General features: G+C 52.7%; 1 protein-coding gene across 1 annotated transcript; it reads right to left on the bottom strand.

Annotated features, from left to right (window-relative positions):
- Nucleotides 1-2,762: 2,762 nt before the first annotated feature.
- LOC140387211 (cobalamin binding intrinsic factor-like) lies at nucleotides 2,763-11,765 on the bottom strand. The gene is made up of 3 exons (XM_072470191.1): nucleotides 11,573-11,765; nucleotides 8,667-8,788; nucleotides 2,763-4,671 (listed from the first exon to the last, which is right to left on the bottom strand). Exons 1-3 carry the CDS (start codon nucleotides 11,707-11,709, stop codon nucleotides 4,610-4,612), a joined length of 321 nt encoding a protein of 106 aa, XP_072326292.1. The 5' UTR covers nucleotides 11,710-11,765; the 3' UTR covers nucleotides 2,763-4,609.
- Between the last annotated feature and the right edge of the window lie 11,563 nt (nucleotides 11,766-23,328).

Consider the following 23,328-nt stretch of genomic DNA (forward strand, 5'->3'; position numbering starts at 1 on the left):
CACTGAGCTCTCTGGAGGAAAATCCTTCTCAGCACAAGAGTTTGAGTAGCCCCTGTGTCTCTCAAAGTCGTTACAGGTTTGGCTACCTCTGTCGAGGAAAATGGGTGATTTTCCCCTTCAACGCAAAACCGGTATATCTCTCATCTGCTTCATTCCCTACACTTACTCCCACAGCAATATTCACCTTAATTCTCCTAGGTCCAGGTAACGCTACTGTCTGCACTGTAGAATTCTCCACATTCACGCCCTTCTCAGAATCCTCCTTCCAAACCGACACAGGTGTCATGGGCTTTCCCCGCAACTTCCGACATGCCGACCAAACGTGTCCCACCTTGTTACATTGGTAACACCCAGGCTTCCATTTCTCACTTTGACCCCAGTACCTTCCTAGCTATCCATTCATTACCTTGGCTACCTGCCATCATCTCACTCTCCCACTTCCTATCCTTTTCAAAATTATGGTTGGGATGGATCAAAGGTTCAAATTTATGGATCAGGTCATAATTATCAGCCATACTTGCCTTCCAGTTTGTACCTTCTGGTCTTCAACATGTGTTCTTACTATTGAAGGTAAGGAATTCTTAAACTCCCCTAAGAGAATGACCTCTCTCAGAGCTTCATAGGTAGCCGCAACGCCCAAAGCTCGTACCCCTGTATTAAAATTGTTCTGTTTAACCCTCTCAAATTCTGCATAAGTCTGTCCTGGCAGGCTCTTCAAATTCCGGAATTTCTGCCTGTATGCTTCGGGAATCAATTTGTACGCTTAGAGAATAGACTTTGTCACTGGGTCATAAAACTAGATTCCTGCTCTGACAAGGTGGCACTTCCTGTGCCGTCCCCGTCAACTTACTCTGCAGGGGTAATGTCCACTTCTCTTTTTTCCACTCCTCACAACACCATCGACCTGTGTTCGATTCCAACCTTGGATGACTATCTGTGTGGTGTTTGTATGTTCTCCCCGTGTCTGCGTGGGTTTCCTCCATGTGGCTCCGGTTTCCTCCCACAATTCAAAGATGTACAGGTTAGGTGGATTGCCCATGCTAAATTGGCCCTTAGCATCCAAAGGTTAGATGAGGTTACAGGGCTGGGGATGGGCCTAGGTAGAGTGCTCTTTCAGAGGGTCGGTGCAGATTCGATGGGACGAATGACCCCTTTCTGCACAATAGGAATTCTATGATGCTAATAAAAGGGCGAATGGACGAGGAGGAATGGAGAAGGTGGAATAGAAGAATGTGGTATGGAAAAGGGCAAGGAGAATGTGGTAGCATACAGGGAATGGGGGAGGGAATGGAGAAGGGTAAGGGGCATTTGGGAGAGGAGGATGGAGGAAGGGTAATGTAAAGAGGGATGGGGAAGATGGATGGCAAGGAGGGATTGGAGACTGGAGGGTAATGTGGAGCGGTTGATGGAGTGGTGGTAGAGAGATGGGATGGGAAATAGAGAGGGATATTAGAGGTGAATGGGGTGTGGGATTGGAGATGGACAATGGGGAGGGCATTTGGAAAAGGCTAATGAGCTGGACGATTGGCAGGGAGTAAATGGTGTGGCATTGAGTGGGGGATTGGCGTAGTGGTAATGTGTGGGAATGGGAGTGGGGGATTGGTGGAGGGGAAATGGGGTGTGGGAATAGGAGGGGGCGATGGCCATAGGGGTAATGGGGTGTAGGAATGGGAGAGGGGGTTTAGAGGAGAGGCAATGTAGTGTGGGAATGAGAGTGGGGTATTGGAGGAGAGCCAATGTGGTGTGGGAATGGGAGAGGGGTATTGGAGGAGAGGCAATGGAGTGTGGGAATGGGAGAGGGGGATTGGTGGAGGGGCAATGGGATGTGGGAATGGAAGAGGGGGATTGGTGGAGAGCAATGGGGTGTGGGAATGGGAGTGGGAGATTGGTGGAGAGCTATGGGATGTGGGAATGGGAGAGGGGGATTGGAGTAGAGGCAATGGGGTGTGGGAATGGGAGTGGGATTGGTGGAGAGCAATGGGGTGTGGGAATGGGAGTGGGATTGGTGGAGAGCAATGGGGTGTGGGAATGGGAGAATGGTGGAGAGGCAATGGGTGTGGGAATGGGAGTGAGGAATTGATGGAGAGCAATGGGGTGTGGGAATAGGAGTGGGGGATTGGTGGAGGGGCAATGGGGTGTGGGAATGGGAGTGGGGAATTGGCCAATCCCCCTCTCCCATTCCCACACCCCATTGCCTCTCCAATCCCCCATTCCCACATTACATCTACACCAACCCCCCATTCCCATACCCCATTGCCTCTCCACCAATCCCCCTCTCGTTCCCACACCCCATTGCTCTCCACCAATCCCCCACTCCCATTCCCACACCCCCATTGCTCTCCACCAATCCCCCACTCCCATTCCCGCTCCCCATTGCCTCTCCACCAATCCCCCACTCCCATTCCCACACCCCATTGCCTCTCCACCAATCCCCCACTCCCATTCCCACACCACATTACCCCTACACCAATGCCCCTCTCATTCCCACACCCCATTGGTGTAGGGGTAATGTGGTGTGGGAACGGGAGTGGGGGATTGGTGGAGGGGAAATGTTTAACTCTGCTCGCTTTGATCCTGCTGAAGTAGTTGTCCTCTGTGAGTCTCGAAGAGGGATTGGTGACTGGAGATATACCGTTGAGCATGAAAGGAATATTCAAGCAGCACCTGCCCACAGCATCACAGGGCTAAATGCGGATTAAATGGTGCAAACAGGAGTCAATGAGGTCAAATTTCAGTCAGATAACCATGTGAGTTATTCCGTAGATTGCAGGTTTATTCTGAAGGTTTTTAATCAACTGAAAAATAACAAGCAATTGCAAAGCAAGACAATCCCAACACCAGTATGGCAACACAGAGGTTCAATTAGAATTAACCAACATCTCTGTGTCAATAACAACAACTTTCATTTCTCTAGCACCTTGAATGCAATAAATACATCCTGAGGCATTTCACTGACTGGAAGCAGAGAGCAGCTGACTCCGCATCACATTAGGAGAGGTAACCAAAGGTTCAGTAAAAGGGGTGTTTTAAGGAGCACCTTATAGGAGGAGACAGCAGGGACGATGAAGAGGTTTAAGGAAGGAAATCTGTAGCTTAAGATCCAGTCAGCTGTAGGCAAATCACCACTGGTAGAGTGATGTAAATGAAGGATCCTGAAGAGGCCAGAACTGGAGGAACACAGAGATCCTGGAGGGTTGTAGGGGCTGGAGGAGGTTACAGAGATATGGAGGGTTGTCGAGGGTGGAGGAGGTTACAGAGGTAAGGATGGTTGTCGGGGCTGTAAAATATTACATAGTTGAGAGTATTTAGAGGATGGTAACAATGTTGGGGAATGCTGGAGGGGAATGGAGGAGGTTACAGATATAGGGAGTGTTGTACAGGCTGGAGGAGGTTAAAGAGATAGAGAAGATTATAGAACCTGGAGGCAGTTACAGAGATAGGGAGTGTTGTAATGGCTGAACGAGGTTACAGCGATAAAGATGGTCCTAGGGTTTAGAGGAATTGGTAGAGATAGGGAGGGTTGTAGGGCTGGGGGAGGTTAAAGAGATAGGGAGGGTTGCAGAGGCTGGAGGAGCTACAGACATCGCGAGGGTTGCAGGGGCTGGAAGGAGTTACAGAGATTGGGAGGAATGTGGGGGCTGGAGGAGGTTATAGAAATAGAGGGGGTGGGTTCTAGGGTCTGGATGAAAGGGAGGGTTGTGGAGGCTGGAGAAGGTTACAGAGATAGGGAGAGTTGTAGGAGCTGGAGGAGGTCACAGAGATAGGGAAGATTGAGGAGGCTGGTGGACGCTACAGAGATAGGGAGGATTGTAGAGGCTGGAGGAGGGTGCAGAGGTAAGCAGGATTATAAGGGCTGGAGGAGGTTACAGAGATTAGGAGGATTGTAGGGGCTGGAGGAGGTTAGAGAGATAGGGAAAATTGTAGGAGCTGGAGGAGGTTACAGAGATAGGGAGGATTGTAAGGGCTGAAGGAGGAGCCAAGTTTATCGACTGTAAACTGTGGGGGATGAACCAAGAGTGTATTAGAACAGCCATGTCTAGGTGAGTGATTCAGCAGCTGATGAGTTGGGACAGTGACAGAGTTGGGTGATGTTGCAAGGGTTGAAGTAGTCTTTTAGTTTTGGCGTGAATATGTGGCCAGAAATTATCTGAGGGTTCAAAATGACACCAAGATTATGAACAGTCTGGTTCAGACTCAGTTACCAGAGAGAAGGATGGAGCCTGTAGTTCAGGAACCACTGAAGTAAATCAATTTTTTCAGTTGAGGTAAATTGATTGCTCCAGGGTGAAAACCAGATGCTATTTGTAACTCCTCTCCCTCAGAGAACTGATTCAGAAAGGGCCTCATGGGGGAGTTGAGGATCACGGTGAAGTTGAGTTCTGGATATAATTAACGTGACAGAGCAAAGCTCTTGTTCTCACCAAGACTAATAGAAAGGAAGCAATTCCTGTTGGAAAGAAAGGTGCTATAGTAATGCAGGATTTGTCTTAGAAAATGGCCTCAACCACTTTGCCATATAAGTGAGCCAATCAGAGCATCAGAAACAAAAGAGAAAAAAGTCGCAATTCAAGATCCTGAGGAACTTTTCATGTTGTCAGCAGCAGGGAGGTCACACCTTCTCGTACTTTGCTACGATGTGGTCTCCGCATTTAGGCCGGAATGTACTAACTCCTGTTAGTGGAAAAGAATAAAACATTGTGATTGCTTCCAGATTACTGATTCACTACCTGAAAAACATTAATGTCTGTAAAATCCATGTCCTTGTCCCTCCTTACCTCTGTGATCTGTGCCAGCCCTACACCTCTCCCTATTTCTGTGCCCAACTCCATCCAATACAGCCCATCTGGACTTGGTGACTTAATCACATTCAAAGATGCTAAACCCCTCATTGGAGGACAAAAATAAAAGAGGTTTGCTCCAGCTGTACAAAGTTTTGGTCAGACCACATCTGGAAACGTGTGTACAGTTTTGGTCTCTATATTTAAAGAAGGATATAACTTGCATTGGAGACGGTACAGCGAGGGTCCACCACATTAATCCCTGGGATGAGGGGACGGTTCTTTGATTTGAGGCTGAGTAAAGTGACTTGATAACCTCTGGAATTTAGAACAGTGAGAGGTGATCACATTGAAACATGTGAGATTCTGAAGGGGTTTTCCACAAAAAGATTGTTTCCTCTGGTCAGGGAAGGGGCAGCACAGTCTCAGGAAAAAGGGTCCACCATTTTGGAATGAGATGAGGAGAAATTTCTTCACTCAAAGAGTTGTGAATCTTTGGAATGATCTACTCCAAAGGGTTGTGGATGCTCCATCATTGAATACATTTAAAGCTGGAAGAGTCAGATTTTTGGTGATCGGGGAATCAGGAGATATGGGGAGTGGGTGGTGATGTGTTGGGTGTTCTGGATCACACACAGGTCACCAACACTTGAAGTAGTGCAACACTATTTTATTAAAAGGTTAACTATTTAAACATACTTGAACTGTGGGTAAATACGATACTAGCTTTAACTATAGACCTTTGCCTTGTCCTTGTCAGTTGATGCACACAGCACATGGTGAATGTCTGTGTTGCAGGCTGTGAGCTCTGTGCTCCTAGCTAGCTGCTACTCGAATGAGCGGGAACTCTGATGCCCCCTGTCTTTATAGTGTGTGTGCTCTCACTGGTGATTGGCTGCGGTGTTGTGTATGTTGATTTGTCCCACTGTGTGTCCATCATTGTGTGTCTGCACCATGATATACTGGTGTATATTATGACATCCCCCCTTTTATATAAAAAAAAGTGCCTGTGTGACAATAAATAGTATGTGGTGAATGTTCCTGACTACGTGTGTGTGAAATATTTACAGGATTATGTACATAAAACTAAACTATTTACATGGGAAGGTGCCCGGTGCAGAAAAAACAGTGTGTCACACAAATAACGAGATGAACACTATATACAAACCACTTGAACGATTAAACGAAGAACAGAACAGACCAGTTGAGTCCATTAGTGCACAAAGTTCACAAATTAAGTCTCTGAGGTGGGCGACGAATTCTGGTTGACCGTCAGGGTGGCATACCACTCATCGTCTGGATCGATGCTGTATACCGACAGCGGCTGGTGTCTTTGATTCGGGGACAGCCTGTTTTTCGTTATGACACCGATTCGAAAAGGCGCCTTCGGGTCCTCAGTGTCACTGCTGTGTGGGAGGTCGGAATCGGACTCGGTAACCATGGGTTGAATTGCCCGAACATTCCTTCGAGGCTGGCTGAAGCAATATGAATTGGAAGGCTGAGCTGCTCGACAGCAGGCAGCATAATGGCCAGGTCTTCCACATCGTAGGCATTGTCGAGATTTTGCGAGGCATTGTCGCTTTAAATGGGCGGAGCCACAGTTGCCGCACGTCGTGATGTCAGCATGTTCGCTGCGCCACCGCACATGCGCGGTGCGGTCATGCGTGGTGCGCGCCTGCGCATTACGTTCCTCCACGTCGCCGTCCCCTCGTTTGGTGCGTACAAGCGCAGGAGTCCGCGAAAAGCGCGCGAAATGGCCGCCCTCATCCAGGCTGAGGCCCTGGAGGTGCTCAAATCACTTGGACCCGTTCCGCCTCGTGAGGACCTTGCCGCACCGTTTCAGCCACTTGTATATGGCAGTACCGACTGGTGGCATTTTCATGTAGGACACAGGTCTCGATGGCGGTCGCTAGGGTGAGTTACTTTACTTTGAGGAGCTGCTGACGTAGGGGGTCCGACTGAACACCAAAAATGATCTGGTCGGGTATCATGGAGTCGGACGTGGGCCCGTAGCTGCAAGATTGCGCAAGGATGCGTAGGTGCGTTAGAAAGGATTGGAAAGGTTCGTCCTTACCCTGTAAACGCTGCTGAAACACATAGCGTTCGAAACTTTCCTTCACCTCTACGCTGCAGTGAGTGTCAAATTTGAGGAGAACCGTCTTGAACTTCGTCTTGTCTTCGTCATCTGCAAAGGTGAGAGAGTTGAAAATGTGGATGGCATGGTCCCCGACCGTGGAGAGGAGAAGAGCAATCTTTCTGGTGTCCGAGGCGCCCTCCCTGTCCGTGGCTTCGAGGAAGAGCAGGAAGCGCTGTTTGAAAATCTTCCAGTTGGCCCCGAGGTTGCCGGCGATGCGGAGCGGCGGCGGGCTGATGTTGTCCATGTTGCAGGATGACGGAATGCGGCGGAAGGCAGATCACTTGCAGGTAGGTCTAAGAAGTGCTTGTATGCAACCACGCCTGGTATCATGATGTGTTAGGTGTTCTGGATCACACACAGGTCACCAACATTTGAAGTAGTGCAACACTATTTTATTAAAAGGTTAACTATTTAAACACACTTGAACTGTGGGTTAACACGATACTAGCTTTAACTAAAGACCTTTGCCTTGTCCTTGTCAGTTGATGCACTCAGCACATGGCGAATGTCTGTGTTGCAGGCTGTGAGCTCTGTGCTCCTAGCTAGCTGCTACTCGAATGAGCGGGAACTCTGATGCCCTCTGTCTTTATAGTGCGTGTGCTCTCACTGGTGATTGGCTGCGGTGTTGTGTATGTTGATTGGTCCCACTGTGTGTCCATCAGTGTGTGTCTGCACCATGATATACTGGTGTATATTATGACAGGCGGGAACATGTCAGCTTCTTAACCACAGCACCTGTGTCATCTCTCTCTTTCAGGAAGATGGGTGTAGAATATTCATTCAGAACCATGCCACCACACATACTCCGATTCCCTTTTTGATTCCTAATCAACCCTACTCTTATCTTCTTCATGTATTTATAAAATATCTTGAGGTATTTTCCTGAATTTTACTTGCTGACACCTTTTCATGCTCTCTCTTATTTTGTATATTATTTTGGAGGAGTCCCGAGAAGGATTTAAATGCAGAGGTTTATTAAGTCAAAGAAATGCTCGGCCACAAAGCGGCAGACAGTCATCCAGGCACAGCGGGACCATCCAAAGATGCCGGTTCCAATACTGGCCAGCTGTTACTGGTTCTCTTTAATGAGCCCCGCTGTTAGGCCTCTGCCCCTCAGAAGGGGAGCTCTTATTCCACGAGGCCCACAGGGAGATCGATCGAGTCATCCCTGTGGGGGTTATTACATTTTGTGATTTAATCCCTGCCTTTGTATTTCTGCAATTTTGAGCTCTCAGTATCTGACATTCTTCAGTCGATTAAATGTAAGTTCTTTCCTACAGGATGTACCATCGAAAATTGAGAGAGGTAGAGACAAGAGAGAAAATCTAATCATCTCCCCTTGATTTTCAACAACATTACCACAGCTGAATCCCCCACCATCAACATCCAGAGGGTTACTATTGACCAGAAACTGAACTGGGCTAGCCATACAAATACCGTGACTACAAGACCAGGTCAAAGTCTGGGAATTCTGCAGTGAATAACTAACCTCCTGACTCCCCAAAACCTCTGTGTCCTCTACAAGGCAAAAGTCAGGAGTACTGCCTTGGATGTAAAACATTATGGAACAACCTGAGGTTGTTAAAGGTGCTGTCGAAATTGAACTTCTTTCATACTTTCAATCTATCCTTCCTTTCTTCATTTTCCTTCTCTCTTTCTTTCTTTCATTCATTCTCCCCTTCTCCTCCATTTTCTGGCTGTTTTTGATTACTTCAGTTCCACAGTGCCTCACAGCCTGAACATGCTCTTACCAACTTTGAGCGGCTGGTCTCCACTGTAGAACATCCAGTAGAGGTTCTGCGATTCAATGTTAATGAGGCCATTGATGCTGGTGATAAATTTTCCATATTTTGGATTATCCTTGTAGTTGAATCTGGAAAGAAGGACCAAGCACACTTCACACATCAAGAGAATCACTGGGAAGGGCCCAGTCCAGACCACCCAACAGAGCAGAATGATTATTCTTGGATCTCATTCATGCCCGACTAATCGCAATCCCCTTCCCTAAGTTCTGATCACTGATCTAGTGTGACCACTACTCCCTGGACTAGGCCATAGCCCGTGGCTTACTTCCAAGTCCCAACAACACAGCTGAAGGCCAAGATTTGTCCCTGTCAGTGGCAATATTGAAACCAGGGTCTGGGCCCTAATATCTGGACAGCCCTGACATTCAGACTGGCAACTCCACCCAGCCTTCCCTTGTTCACAGAGCAACATCATAAGACAATTAGCAATAAATTGAAGCTGTACTTGGGATGCAGTGAATAGTTCCATCTATGACTCCTTGTTGCACAGTTATGATGGTGTTCCCTTGTTCCGACCTGTTCCTCATGTTCGCAGCCAGGAGCTGAGAATTAGCATTGATAAACCAACAATGTACACATATTCTAATTCTTTCAGTTCTCTGCCTGAATGCAATTCCGACCCACAGACCTCAACCACCACCACAGGTAGGGCAGGGAGGCAAGTCCCAAATCCATATCTTTTTATTAAAACAGTAAAAAGTATATACAAGGCCAAACGGTACAAACACTAATTTTGTGTTGGAGAAACAGGGTACCCTCCCCTCAGTACCAATGTACGGGGAGGGGGTGGGGGGTGGATACTCTGATTATTAAAACAGTTCACAACACATTTCTGCAAAAAAAACCAAATGGTACAAGCACTAAACTTTGCGCTGGAGAGACCAGATATCCTCACCTCTGTGCCAACAGAAGGGAAAGGAAGGGGGGTGGTGGGGGGAGAGGGGAAAGGAGGGTGGTGGGGAGGGAGGGAGTCGAAGTGTTGGTGAAGCGGGCGGGGGGGGGGGGGGGGAAACAATTAGGGCACTGCCTGAACTATCTGCGGAGGCAGAAAAATAAAAGAACCTTCAATTATGATGTTCCAGATTCTGGGAGTCCCCCAGAGGGGATGAAGTCCCAAATCCATCCCAGTCAGGATGAGGACATCCAATCTAGTGCATACTGGCCATCCATACCGTGTACCCCACCCCCTTTTCTGTCAAACCATACATTTTTACCTCTCTGGAGAGACAGATAGTGATGGTGGGAGCTTCAATATTCTTTCCATCATCTGGATGCATGTTGGAAGGATTTGGTGGTTAATAATCAATCTGTTTGACCATGTAATGAACACGCTTTCCTTGGCCATCAAGTCCTGGAGTCGGACTTGAATCTGGAGCTACAGGCTCAGAGGCAGGGACATAAGTCTCTGGGCCACAAGCTCTCCATTATACAGAAATTGTAGAGAAATAAAGCATTTTTCTGTCAAAGGCACTGTAATAATTGAGCCTCTTTCTTTCCCTTTCTCTTTCAGTCTGACTGGTTTTCTTGCCTGGAATGCGAATTCAGAGAATTGACGAGTAATTGTTTTCGGGTGTAACTCTCCAACATATTAGTAAGAAATTCATTGCTATAAAATTCACCTGTGCGCCAACAAAATGCATCGGAAGCAAGGATCAGGGGCGAAATTCTCCCCCAACAGCGCGATATCCGCCGACTGGCGCCCAAATCGGCGCCAATCAGACGGGCATCGCGCCGCCCCAAAGGTGCGGAATGCTCCGCATCTTTGGGGGCTGAGTCACCCCAACATTGAGGGGCTAGGCCGACGCCGGAGGGATTTCCGCCCCGCCAGCTGGCGGAAATGGCGTTTGTTGCCCCGCCAGCTGGCGCGGAAATGCGGTGCATGCGCGGGAGCGTCAGCGGCTGCTGACAGTTTCCCGGCGCATGCGCGGGAGCGTCAGCAGCCGCTGACAGTTTCCCGCGCATGCGCAGTGGGGAGAGTCTCTTCCGCCTCCGCCATGGTGGAGGCCGTGGCGGAGGCGGAAGGGAAAGAGTGCCCCCACGGCACAGGCCCGCCCGCGGATCAGTGGGCCCCGATCGCGGGCCAGGCTACCGTGGGGGCACCCCCCGGGGTCAGATCGCCCCGCGCCCCCCCCAGGCCCGCCCACGCCGCCTGGGGTCCCGCCGGTAAATACCAGGTTTAATTTACGCCGGCGGGACAGGCAATTTCTGGGCGGGACTTCGGCCCATCCGGGCCGGAGAATTGAGCGGGGGGTCCCGCCAACCGGCACAGCCCGATTCCCGCCCCCGCCCAATCTCCGGTACCGGAGACTTCGGCGGGGGCGGAATTCACGGCGGCCAACGGCCATTCTCCGACCCGGCGATCTGACCCCGGGGGGTGCCCCCACGGTGGCCTGGCCCGCGATCGGGGCCCACCGATCCGCGGGCGGGCCTGTGCCGTGGGGGCACTCTTTCCCTTCCGCCTGCGCCACGGCCTCCACCATGGCAGAGGAGGAAGAGACTCTCCCCACTGCGCATGCGCAGGGAAACTGTCAGCGGCCGTTGCGCTCCCGCGGCGGGAAACTGTCAGCGGCCGCTGACGCTCCCGCGCATGCGCCGCATTTCCGCGCCAGCTGGCGGGGCAACTAACACCATTTCCGCCAGCTGGCGGGGCGGAAATCCCTCCGGCGTCGGCCTAGCCCCTCAATGTTGGGGCTCAGCCCCCAAAGATGCGGAGCATTCCGCACCTTTGGGGCGGCGCGATGCCCGTCTGATTGGCGCCGATTTGGGCACCAGTCGGCGGACACCGCGCCGTTGGGGGAGAATTTCGCCCCTGGTCTCAATTCCAAGATCACTAATTTTAACCGGTCACTCACTTGAAGTGTTCATCCATCTCTTGAGCCTTCTCCATGAACTGATAGAGAGTTGATCCATTCAGCTGTGACACATTAATGGAATAATTGAAGGAATCAGACACAGTGTCGATGATACGGTATGTGATGGTGCTGTTCATCTCTGGTGCAGATGGCTCAGCACTTTCAGGTTCCAGGGCGAGAAAGACACAATGTAAAGGCACACGATGGGTAGTGTTGTGGAGCACTGCAATTTGCTATTATGCTGAAAGGTGCAATATCAATGAGAGTTCCTCATTTTTCTTTGGAAATATTCCACCCAACTTCTGATGCATTCTATTGGTCCAACAAATGGATTTCATAACGATGAGTTTCTACTTTTGTTGAACCTGAGAGAGTTACACCCACAACAATAAAACATCAATTCTGAGAACTTGCATATACTTCAAGCAAGAAAAGCAAGACAGACAAAGTAAGGGAGCTGGATTCTCCGCACTCCTACGCCGAAATCGCGGCCAGCGCAGATGCGGAGAATCCATTTTCCTGCACGGAATCGGGACCGGCGTCGGTTCCCCGATTCTGCGGGCCCCGAAAAGCGGAGTACTCCGAGAGTGCGCCGCACCACCTAGGACCTACCTGGGGCCATTGCTGGAGGCCCGCTCTGCCATTTTCTGCCCCTGGCCGGCTGAAGTCCCGACGGCGTGGATCTAATGTGGTCCAGCCGGTCGGAAAACTAGTGTGGCGGCTGCGGACTCAGTCCGCGGCTTCCGTGGTCAGGGGCGGGCCGATCGGACGGCAGTGGGGGCCTTATATGTGGTCGGGAAATGTTTGCGCGGGCGGACAGGGCCGGGGCGCGTGGCTGATCAGGAGGCTATTTTCAGTGTCCAGTTCTGCAGTCCGAGTCCGCCATGTAGCATGGCGCGGCTGTGGAGGCTGCCGCCGTGCGCATGCGCGGTTTCCAACCTGGAAATTCGGGGCCCCGTATCTGCAGCAAAAGCTGCTAGATTTACGCTTGGCCCCTGCTATCCCCCAGCAGGACTAGGAACATGTGGCCCTTTCACGCCTGTTTTTCTTGCGTGAAACTCCACAGTTTTGAACCTGGCGTGGGGACATATCTCAATAATGGAGAATCCAGCCCAGGGACTCCAATTTTAAGGCACTTTTGAGAGCAAAATGCTTTTGTAGAATCCAACGGGCGAGAAACACACATAGGACGCATGGTAGGATACATAAAGAGATTTATTAAGAGACAGCACTAAAATCCCACCTGCACCCAGCCCGGGGTTTTTGCAATGTGGAGCCTTCCCTGTTAAGGGGGAAGACCTGCCCCCAATTACTGGGGGAGTTCATACTCGCTATGAGTTAATGGGAACCGGATGGTGCACACGTCCCTACTTCCATCATAACAGCTTTAACACAGTGATCAGACCTCGTGGCGCAATAGGTTGCGTCCCTGCCTCTGAGTCAGAAAATTCAGGTTCAAGTCTCACCTCAGTACTTGAAAGAAAATGTGTTCAAACCACATCCAAACAGGTTATGTAGCAACCTCAAATTCTTCCAACACAAGTCAATGGCAATTAGAATGGGGGAGAGTCAGCCGTGAGTGTTGAAGCTTATCTCATCACATTCCATACCTTCAGATTACAGCATTTTAATGGTGACCCCCAACCCTGCCATTTATAACCTCTGAATGGAAAATATTGTTTCTATATCAGGGGAGGTGGTGCTGTACTTGTATTGTCACGGGGTTAGTGATCCAGAGGCCCAGGGTAATGTTTGGAGACCCGAGTTCAAACAACAGCATGGCAGATGGTGTAGTTTGAATTCAATAAAGTCCAATGATGTCCATGAAACCATTGTTGATTTGTGTTAAATCTCATCTGCTTCACTAATGTCTCTTTCATGAAGACAATCTGCTGTCCTTACCTGGTCTGGCCTACAGGTGACTCCAGACCCTTAGCAATGTGATTGACTCTTAAATGCCCTCTGAAATGGCCTAGCAAGCCACTCATTCAAGGACAATTAAGGATGGGCAGCAAATGCTGGCCGAGCCAGTGATGTCCACATTGATCGCTCATTGAATTTTTAAAATCTGCTCGATAAAACATTTAATGATCTTCAAGATCTCTGACACACCTCAATCTTTTATTTTCTGGAGACAAAGGCCCCACTCAAATTTAAAACAGGAACTATGCTTCAAGAACCTTGGTAATATCCTGGAGAATATTGCCAGGAGAGTTGGTGGAGGGTGAAGAGGGAGGGGTGTATTTGATGAAGGAGGCAACCACGTCCTCAATATCACTTTATCCAGATCATGAATTAAAAGATGTAAGCTGTTCCGTGAGCTCCTAGATTTGAGAGAGATTTCGGAATGCAAATTTGCTTTTGTATTTCCTGCAATGTAACAGTCCGAATAAACCAAAGTGAGTGTAACAGTGTTACAGGCTCAGCACTGGAGTGGGGAGGTCAGCAGACTTAGAGAGTCAGCACTGGAGTGGGGAGGTCAGCACACTGAGAGGGTCAGCACTGGAGTGGGGAGGTCAGCACACTGAGAGGGTCAGCACTGGAGTGGGGAGGTCAGCACACTGACAGTCTCAGTACTGGAGTGGGAGGAGGTCAGCACACTGACAGTCTCAGTACTGGAGTGGGAGGACGTCAGCACACTGACAGGGTCAGGACTGGAGTGGGAGGAGGTCAGCACACTGACAGTCTCAGTACTGGAGTGGGAGGAGGTCAGCACACTGACAGTCTCAGTACTGGAGTGGGAGGAGGTCAGCACACTGACAGGGTCAGTACTGGAGTGGGAGGAGGTCAGCACACTGACAGGGTCAGTACTGGATTGGGAGGAGGTCAGCACACTGACAGTCTCAGTACTGGAGTGGGAGGAGATCAGCACACTGACAGGGTCAGTACTGGATTTGGAGGAGGTCAGCACACTGACAGTCTCAGTACTGGAGTTGGAGGAGGTCAGCACACTGACAGTCTCAGCACTGGAGTGGGAGGAGGTCAGCACACTGACAGTCTCAGTACTGGAGTGGGAGGAGGTCAGCACACTGACAGTCTCAGTACTGGAGTGGGAGGAGGTCAGCACACTGACAGGGTCAGCACTGGAGGCGGAGGAGGTCAGCACACTGACAGTCTCAGTACTGGAGTGGGAGGAGGTGAGCAGACTGACAGGGTCAGTCCTGGAGTAGGAGGAGGTCAGCACACTGACAGGGTCAGTCCTGGAGTAGGAGGAGGTCAGCACACTGACAGGGTCAGTACTGGAGTGGGAGGAGGTCAGCACACTGACAGTCTCAGTACTGGAGTGGGAGGAGGTCAGCACACTGACAGTCTCAGTACTGGAGTGGGAGGAGGTCAGCACACTGACAGGGTCAGTACTGGAGTGGGAGGAGGTCAGCACACTGACAGGGTCAGTACTGGAGTGGGAGGAGGTCAGCACACTGACAGTCTCAGTACTGCAGTGGGAGGAGGTCAGCACACTGACAGTCTCAGTACTGGAGTGGGAGGAGGTCAGCACACTGACAGTCTCAGTACTGGAGTGGGAGGAGGTCAGCACACTGACAGGGTCATTACTGGAGTGGGAGGAGGTCAGCACACTGACAGGGTCAGTACTGGATTGGGAGGAGGTCAGCACACTGACAGTCTCAGTACTGGAGTGGGAGGAGATCAGCACACTGACAGGGTCAGTACTGGATTTGGAGGAGGTCAGCACACTGACAGGGTCAGTACTGGTGTGGGAGGAGGTCAGCACACTGACAGGGTCAGTACTGGTGTGGGAGGAGGTCAGCACACTGACAAGGTCAGTACTGGAGTAGGAGGAGGTCAGCACACTGACGGTCAGCACTGGAGTGGGAGGAGATCAGCACACTGACAGTCTCAGTACTGGAGGGGGAGGAGGTCAGCACACTCAGTCTCAGTACTGGAGTAGGAGGAGGTCAGCACACTGACGGTCAGCACTGGAGTGGGAGGAGATCAGCACACTGACAGGGTCAGCACAGGACTGGGAGGAGGTCAGCACACTGACAGTCTCAGTACTGGAGTGGGAGGAGGTCAGCACACTGACAGGGTCAGTACTGGAGTGGGAGGAGGTCAGCACACTGACAGTCTCAGTACTGGAGTGGGAGGAGGTCAGCACACTGACAGTCTCAGTACTGGAGGGGGAGGAGGTCAGCACACTGACAGTCTCAGTACTGGAGTGGGAGGAGGTCAGCACTCTGACAGGGTCAGCACTGGAGTGGGAGGAGGTCAGCACACTGACAGTCTCAGTACTGGAGGGGGAGGAGGTCAGCACACTGACAGGGTCAGTACTGGAGTGGGAGGAGGTCAGCACACTGACAGTCTCAGTACTGGAGTGGGAGGAGGTCAGCACACTGACAGTCTCAGTACTGGAGTGGGAGGAGGTCAGCACACTGACAGTCTCAGTACTGGAGTGGGAGGAGGTCAGCACACTGACAGTCTCAGTACTGGAGTGGGAGGAGGTCAGCACACTGACAGTCTCAGTACTGGAGTGGGAGGAGGTCAGCACACTGACAGGGTCAGTACTGGAGTGGAAGTAGGTCAGCACACTGACAGGGTCAGTACTGGAGTGGGAGGAGGTCAGCACACTGACAGTCTCAGTACTGGAGTGGGAGGAGGTCAGCACACTGACAGTGTCAGTACTGGTGTGGGAGGAGGTCAGCACACTGACAGTCTCAGTACTGGAGTGGGAGGAGGTCAGCACACTGACAGTCTCAGTACTGGAGTGGGAGGAGGTCAGCACACTGACAGTCTCAGTACTGGAGTGGGAGGAGGTCAGCACACTGATAGTCTCAGTACTGGAGTGGGAGGAGGTCAGCACACTGACAGTCTCAGTACTGGAGTGGGAGGAGGTCAGCACACTGACAGTCTCAGTACTGGAGTGGGAGGAGGTCAGCACACTGACAGTCTCAGTACTGGAGTGGGAGGAGGTCAGCACACTGACAGGGTCAGTACTGGAGTGGAAGTAGGTCAGCACACTGACAGGGTCAGTACTGGAGTGGGAGGAGGTCAGCACACTGACAGTCTCAGTACTGGAGTGGGAGGAGGTCAGCACACTGACAGTCTCAGTACTGGAGTGGGAGGAGGTCAGCACACTGACAGGGTCAGTACTGGAGTGGAAGTAGGTCAGCACACTGACAGGGTCAGTACTGGAGTGGGAGGAGGTCAGCACACTCAGTCTCAGTACTGGAGTGGGAGGAGGTCAGCACACTGACAGTCTCAGTACTGGAGTGGGAGGAGGTCAGCACACTGACAGTCTCAGTACTGGAGTGGGAGGAGGTCAGCACACTGACAGTCTCAGTACTGGAGTGGGAGGAGGTCAGCACACTGACAGGGTCAGTACTGGAGTGGAAGTAGGTCAGCACACTGACAGGGTCAGTACTGGAGTGGGAGGAGGTCAGCACACTGACAGTCTCAGTACTGGAGTGTGAGGAGGTCAGCACACTGACAGGGTCAGTACTGGAGTGGAAGTAGGTCAGCACACTGACAGGGTCAGTACTGGAGTGGGAGGAGGTCAGCACACTGACAGTCTCAGCACTGGGGTGGGAGGAGGTCAGCACACTGACAGTCTCAGTACTGGAGTGTGAGGAGGTCAGCACACTGACAGTCTCAGTACTGGAGTGGGAGGAGGTCAGCACACTGACAGGGTCAGTACTGGAGTGGGAGGTGGTCAGCACACTGACAGTCTCAGTACTGGAGTGTGAGGAGGTCAGCACACTGACAGTCTCAGTACTGGAGTGGGAGGAGGTCAGCACACTGACAGTCTCAGTACTGGAGTGTGAGGAGGTCAGCACACTGACAGTCTCAGTACTGGAGTGGGAGGAGGTCAGCACACTGACAGGGTCAGTACTGGAGTGGGAGGAGGTCAGCACACTGACAGGGTCAGTACTGGAGTGGGAGGAGGTCAGCACACTGACAGTCTCAGTACTGGAGTGGGAGGAGGTCAGCACACTGACAGTCTCAGTACTGGAGTGGGAGGAGGTCAGCACACTGACAGTCTCAGTACTGGAGTGGGAGGAGGTCAGCACACTGACAGGGTCATTACTGGAGTGGGAGGAGGTCAGCACACTGACAGGATCAGTACTGGATTGGGAGGAGGTCAGCACACTGACAGTCTCAGTACTGGAGTAGGAGGAGGTCAGCACACTGACAGGTTCACCACTGGAGTGGGAGGAGGTCAGCACACTGACAGGGTCAGTACTGGAGTGGGAGGAGGTCAGCACACTGTCAGGGTCAGTACTGGAGTGGGAGGAGGTCAAGACACTGACAGGGTCAGCACTGGAGGCGGAGGAGGTCAGCACACTGACAGTCTCAGTACTGGAGAGGCAGGAGGTGAGCACACTGACAGGGTCAGTCCTGGAGTAGGAGGAGGTCAGCACACTGACAGGGTCAGTACTGGAGTGGGAGGAGGTCAGCACACTGACAGTCTCAGTACTGGAGTGGGAGGAGGTCAGCACACTGACAGTCTCAGTACTGGAGTGGGAGGAGGTCATCACACTGACAGGGTCAGTACTGGAGTGGGAGGAGGTCAGCACACTGTCAGGGTCACAACTGGAGTGGAAGGAGGTCAGCACACTGACAGGGTAAGTACTGAAGTGGGAGGAGGTCAGCACACTGTCAGGGTCACAACTGGAGTGGAAGGAGGTCAGCACACTGACAGGGTCAGCACTGGAGTGGGAGGAGGTCAGCATCCTGACAGGGTCAGTACTGGAATGGGAGGAGGTCAGCACACTGACAGTCTCAGTACTGGAGTGGGAGGAGGTCAGCACACTGACAGGGTCGGTCCTGGAGTAGGAGGAGGTCAGCACACTGACAGTCTCAGTACTGGAGTTGGAGGAGGTCAGCACACTGACAGTCTCAGCACTGGAGTGGGAGGAGGTCAGCACACTGTCAGGGTCAGTACTGGAGTGGGAGGAGGTCAGCACACTGACAGTCTCAGTACTGGAGTGGGAGGAGGTCAGCACACTGACAGGGTCAGCACTGGAGGCGGAGGAGGTCAGCACACTGACAGTCTCAGTACTGGAGTGGGAGGAGGTGAGCAGACTGACAGGGTCAGTCCTGGAGTAGGAGGAGGTCAGCACACTGACAGGGTCAGTCCTGGAGTAGGAGGAGGTCAGCACACTGACAGGGTCAGTACTGGAGTGGGAGGAGGTCAGCACACTGACAGTCTCAGTACTGGAGTGGGAGGAGGTCAGCACACTGACAGGGTCAGTACTGGAGTGGGAGGAGGTCAGCACACTGACAGGGTCAGTACTGGAGTGGGAGGAGGTCAGCACACTGACAGTCTCAGTACTGCAGTGGGAGGAGGTCAGCACACTGACAGTCTCAGTACTGGAGTGGGAGGAGGTCAGCACACTGACAGTCTCAGTACTGGAGTGGGAGGAGGTCAGCACACTGACAGGGACATTACTGGAGTGGGAGGAGGTCAGCACACTGACAGGGTCAGTACTGGATTGGGAGGAGGTCAGCACACTGACAGTCTCAGTACTGGAGTAGGAGGAGGTCAGCACACTGACAGGTTCACCACTGGAGTGGGAGGAGGTCAGCACACTGTCAGGGTCAGTACTGGAGTGGGAGGAGGTCAGCACACTGACAGGGTCAGCACTGGAGGCGGAGGAGGTCAGCACACTGACAGTCTCAGTCCTGGAGTGGGAGGAGGTGAGCACACTGACAGGGTCAGTCCTGGAGTCGGAGGAGGTCAGCACACTGACAGGGTCAGTACTGGAGTGGGAGGAGGTCAGCACACTGATAATCTCAGTACTGGAGTGGGAGGAGGTCAGCACACTGACAGTCTCAGTACTGGAGTGGGAGGAGGTCATCACACTGACAGGGTCAGTACTTGAGTGGGAGGAGGTCAGCACACTGACAGTCTCAGTACTGGAGTGGGAGGAGGTCAGCACACTGTCAGGGTCACAACTGGAGTGGAAGGAGGTCAGCACACTGACAGGGTCAGTACTGGAGTGGGAGGAGGTCAGCACACTGTCAGGGTCACAACTGGAGTGGAAGGAGGTCAGCACACTGACAGGGTCAGCACTGGAGTGGGAGGAGGTCAGCATCCTGACAGGGTCAGTACTGGAATGGGAGGAGGTCAGCACACTGACAGTCTCAGTACTGGAGTGGGAGGAGGTCAGCACACTGACAGGGTCGGTCCTGGAGTAGGAGGAGGTCAGCACACTGACAGTCTCAGTACTGGAGTTGGAGGAGGTCAACACACTGACAGTCTCAGCACTGGAGTGGGAGGAGGTCAGCACACTGTCAGGGTCAGTACTGGAGTGGGAGGAGGTCAGCACACTGACAGGGTCAGCACTGGAGGCGGAGGAGGTCAGCACACTGACAGTCTCAGTACTGGAGTGGGAGGAGGTGAGCACACTGACAGGGTCAGTCCTGGAGTAGGAGGAGGTCAGCACACTGACAGGGTCAGTCCTGGAGTAGGAGGAGGTCAGCACACTGACAGGGTCAGTACTGGAGTGGGAGGAGGTCAGCACACTGAGAGGGTCAGTACTGGAGTGGGAGGAGGTCAGCACACTGACAGTCTCAGTACTGGAGTGGGAGGAGGTCAGCACACTGACAGGGTCAGTACTGGAGTGGGAGGAGGTCAGCACACTGACAGGGTCAGTACTGGAGTGGGAGGAGGTCAGCACACTGACAGTCTCAGTACTGCAGTGGGAGGAGGTCAGCACACTGACAGTCTCAGTACTGGAGTGGGAGGAGTTCAGCACACTGACAGTCTCAGTACTGGAGTGGGAGGAGGTCATCACACTGACAGGGTCAGTACTGGAGTGGGAGGAGGTCAGCACACTGTCAGGGTCACAACTGGAGTGGAAGGAGGTCAGGACTCTGACAGGGTCAGCACTGGAGTGGGAGGAGGTCAGCATCCTGACAGGGTCAGTACTGGAATGGGAGGAGGTCAGCACACTGACAGTCTCAGTACTGGAGTGGGAGGAGGTCAGCACACTGACAGGGTCTGTCCTGGAGTAGGAGGAGGTCAGCACACTGACAGTCTCAGTACTGGAGTTGGAGGAGGTCAGCACACTGACAGTCTCAGTACTGGAGTTGGAGGAGGTCAGCACACTGACAGTCTCAGTACTGGAGTTGGAGGAGGTCAGCACACTGACAGTCTCAGTACTGGAGTGGGAGGAGGTCAGCACACTGACAGTCTCAGTACTGGAGTTGGAGGAGGTCAGCACACTGACAGTCTCAGTACTGGAGTGGGAGGAGGTCAGCACACTGGCAGGGTCAGCACTGGAGTGGGAGGAGGTCAGCACACTGACAGTCTCAGTACTGGAGTGGGAGGAGGTCAGCACACTGAGAGGGTCAGGACTGGAGTGGGAGGAGGTCAGGACACTGTCAGGGTCACAACTGGAGTGGAAGGAGGTCAGCACACTGACAGGGTCAGCACTGGAGTGGGAGGAGGTCAGCATCCTGACAGGGTCAGTACTGGAATGGGAGGAGGTCAGGACACTGTCAGGGTCACAACTGGAGTGGGAGGAGGTCAGCATCCTGACAGGGTCAGTACTGGAATGGGAGGAGGTCAGCACACTGACAGTCTCAGTACTGGAGTGGGAGGAGGTCAGCACACTGACAGGGTCGGTCCTGGAGTAGGAGGAGGTCAGCACACTGACAGTCTCAGTACTGGAGTTGGAGGAGGTCAGCACACTGACAGTCTCAGCACTGGAGTGGGAGGAGGTCAGCACACTGTCAGGGTCAGTACTGGAGTGGGAGGAGGTCAGCACACTGACAGTCTCAGTACTGGAGTGGGAGGAGGTCAGCACACTGACAGGGTCAGCACTGGAGGCGGAGGAGGTCAGCACACTGACAGTCTCAGTACTGGAGTGGGAGGAGGTGAGCACACTGACAGGGTCAGTCCTGGAGTAGGAGGAGCTCAGCACACTGACAGGCTCAGTCCTGGAGTAGGAGGTGGTCAGCACACTGACAGGGTCAGTACTGGAGTGGGAGGAGGTCAGCACACTGACAGTCTCAGTACTGGAGTGGGAGGAGGTCAGCACACTGACGGTCTCAGTACTGGAGTGGGAGGAGGTCAGCACACTGACAGGGTCAGTACTGGAGTGGGAGGAGGTCAGCACACTGACAGGGTCAGTACTGGAGTGGGAGGAGGTCAGCACACTGACAGTCTCAGTACTGCAGTGGGAGGAGGTCAGCACACTGACAGTCTCAGTACTGGAGTGGGAGGAGGTCAGCACACTGACAGTCTCAGTACTGGAGTGGGAGGAGGTCAGCACACTGACAGGGTCATTACTGGAGTGGGAGGAGGTCAGCACACTGACAGGGTCAGTACTGGATTGGGAGGAGGTCAGCACACTGACAGTCTCAGTACTGGAGTAGGAGGAGGTCAGCACACTGACAGGTTCACCACTGGAGTGGGAGGAGGTCAGCACACTGTCAGGGTCAGTACTGGAGTGGGAGGAGGTCAGCACACTGACAGGGTCAGCACTGGAGGCGGAGGAGGTCAGCACACTAACAGTCTCAGTCCTGGAGTGGGAGGAGGTGAGCACAATGACAGGGTCAGTCCTGGAGTCGGAGGAGGTCAGCACACTGACAGGGTCAGTACTGGAGTGGGAGGAGGTCAGCACGCTGACAGTCTCAGTACTGGAGTGGGAGGAGGTCAGCACACTGACAGTCTCAGTACTGGAGTGGGAGGAGGTCATCACACTGACAGGGTCAGTACTGGAGTGGGAGGAGGTCAGCACACTGACAGTCTCAGTACTGGAGTGGGAGGAGGTCAGCACACTGTCAGGGTCACAACTGGAGTGGAAGGAGGTCAGCACACTGACAGGGTCAGTACTGGAGTGGGAGGAGGTCAGCACACTGTCAGGGTCACAACTGGAGTGAAAGGAGGTCAGCACACTGACAGGGTCAGCACTGGAGTGGGAGGAGGTCAGCATCCTGACAGGGTCAGTACTGGAATGGGAGGAGGTCAGCACACTGACAGTCTCAGTACTGGAGTGGGAGGAGGTCAGCACACTGACAGGGTCGGTCCTGGAGTAGGAGGAGGTCAGCACACTGACAGTCTCAGTACTGGAGTTGGAGGAGGTCAACACACTGACAGTCTCAGCACTGGAGTGGGAGGAGGTCAGCACACTGTCAGGGTCAGTACTGGAGTGGGAGGAGGTCAGCACACTGACAGGGTCAGCACTGGAGGCGGAGGAGGTCAGCACACTGACAGTCTCAGTACTGGAGTGGGAGGAGGTGAGCACACTGACAGGGTCAGTCCTGGAGTAGGAGGAGGTCAGCACACTGACGGGGTCAGTCCTGGAGTAGGAGGAGGTCAGCACACTGACAGGGTCAGTACTGGAGTGGGAGGAGGTCAGCACACTGACAGTCTCAGTACTGGAGTGGGAGGAGGTCAGCACACTGACAGGGTCAGTACTGGAGTGGGAGGAGGTCAGCACACTGACAGTCTCAGTACTGCAGTGGGAGGAGGTCAGCACACTGACAGTCTCAGTACTGGAGTGGGAGGAGGTCAGCACACTGACAGTCTCAGTACTGGAGTGGGAGGAGGTCATCACACTGACAGGGTCAGTACTGGAGTGGGAGGAGGTCAGCACACTGTCAGGGTCACAACTGGAGTGGAAGGAGGTCAGGACTCTGACAGGGTCAGCACTGGAGTGGGAGGAGGTCAGCATCCTGACAGGGTCAGTACTGGAATGGGAGGAGGTCAGCACACTGACAGTCTCAGTACTGGAGTGGGAGGAGGTCAGCACACTGACAGGGTCTGTCCTGGAGTAGGCGGAGGTCAGCAC

This window comes from Scyliorhinus torazame, chromosome 12, assembly GCF_047496885.1.
Source record: "Scyliorhinus torazame isolate Kashiwa2021f chromosome 12, sScyTor2.1, whole genome shotgun sequence".
NCBI lineage: Eukaryota > Metazoa > Chordata > Chondrichthyes > Carcharhiniformes > Scyliorhinidae > Scyliorhinus > Scyliorhinus torazame.

Bases quoted from the DNA above. Each gene is read 5' to 3' on its own strand.
- LOC140387211 (XM_072470191.1), bottom strand. From the start codon at position 11,709: ATGAACAGCACCATCACATACCGTATCATCGACACTGTGTCTGATTCC. The intron at 8,789-11,572 runs GTGAGTGACCGG...CCTTCTTTCCAG, and splicing joins GAGATGGATGAACACTTCAA to ATTCAACTACAAGGATAATC. The intron at 4,672-8,666 runs GTAAGAGCATGT...TTCCACTAACAG, and splicing joins AGACCAGCCGCTCAAAGTTG to GAGTTAGTACATTCCGGCCT.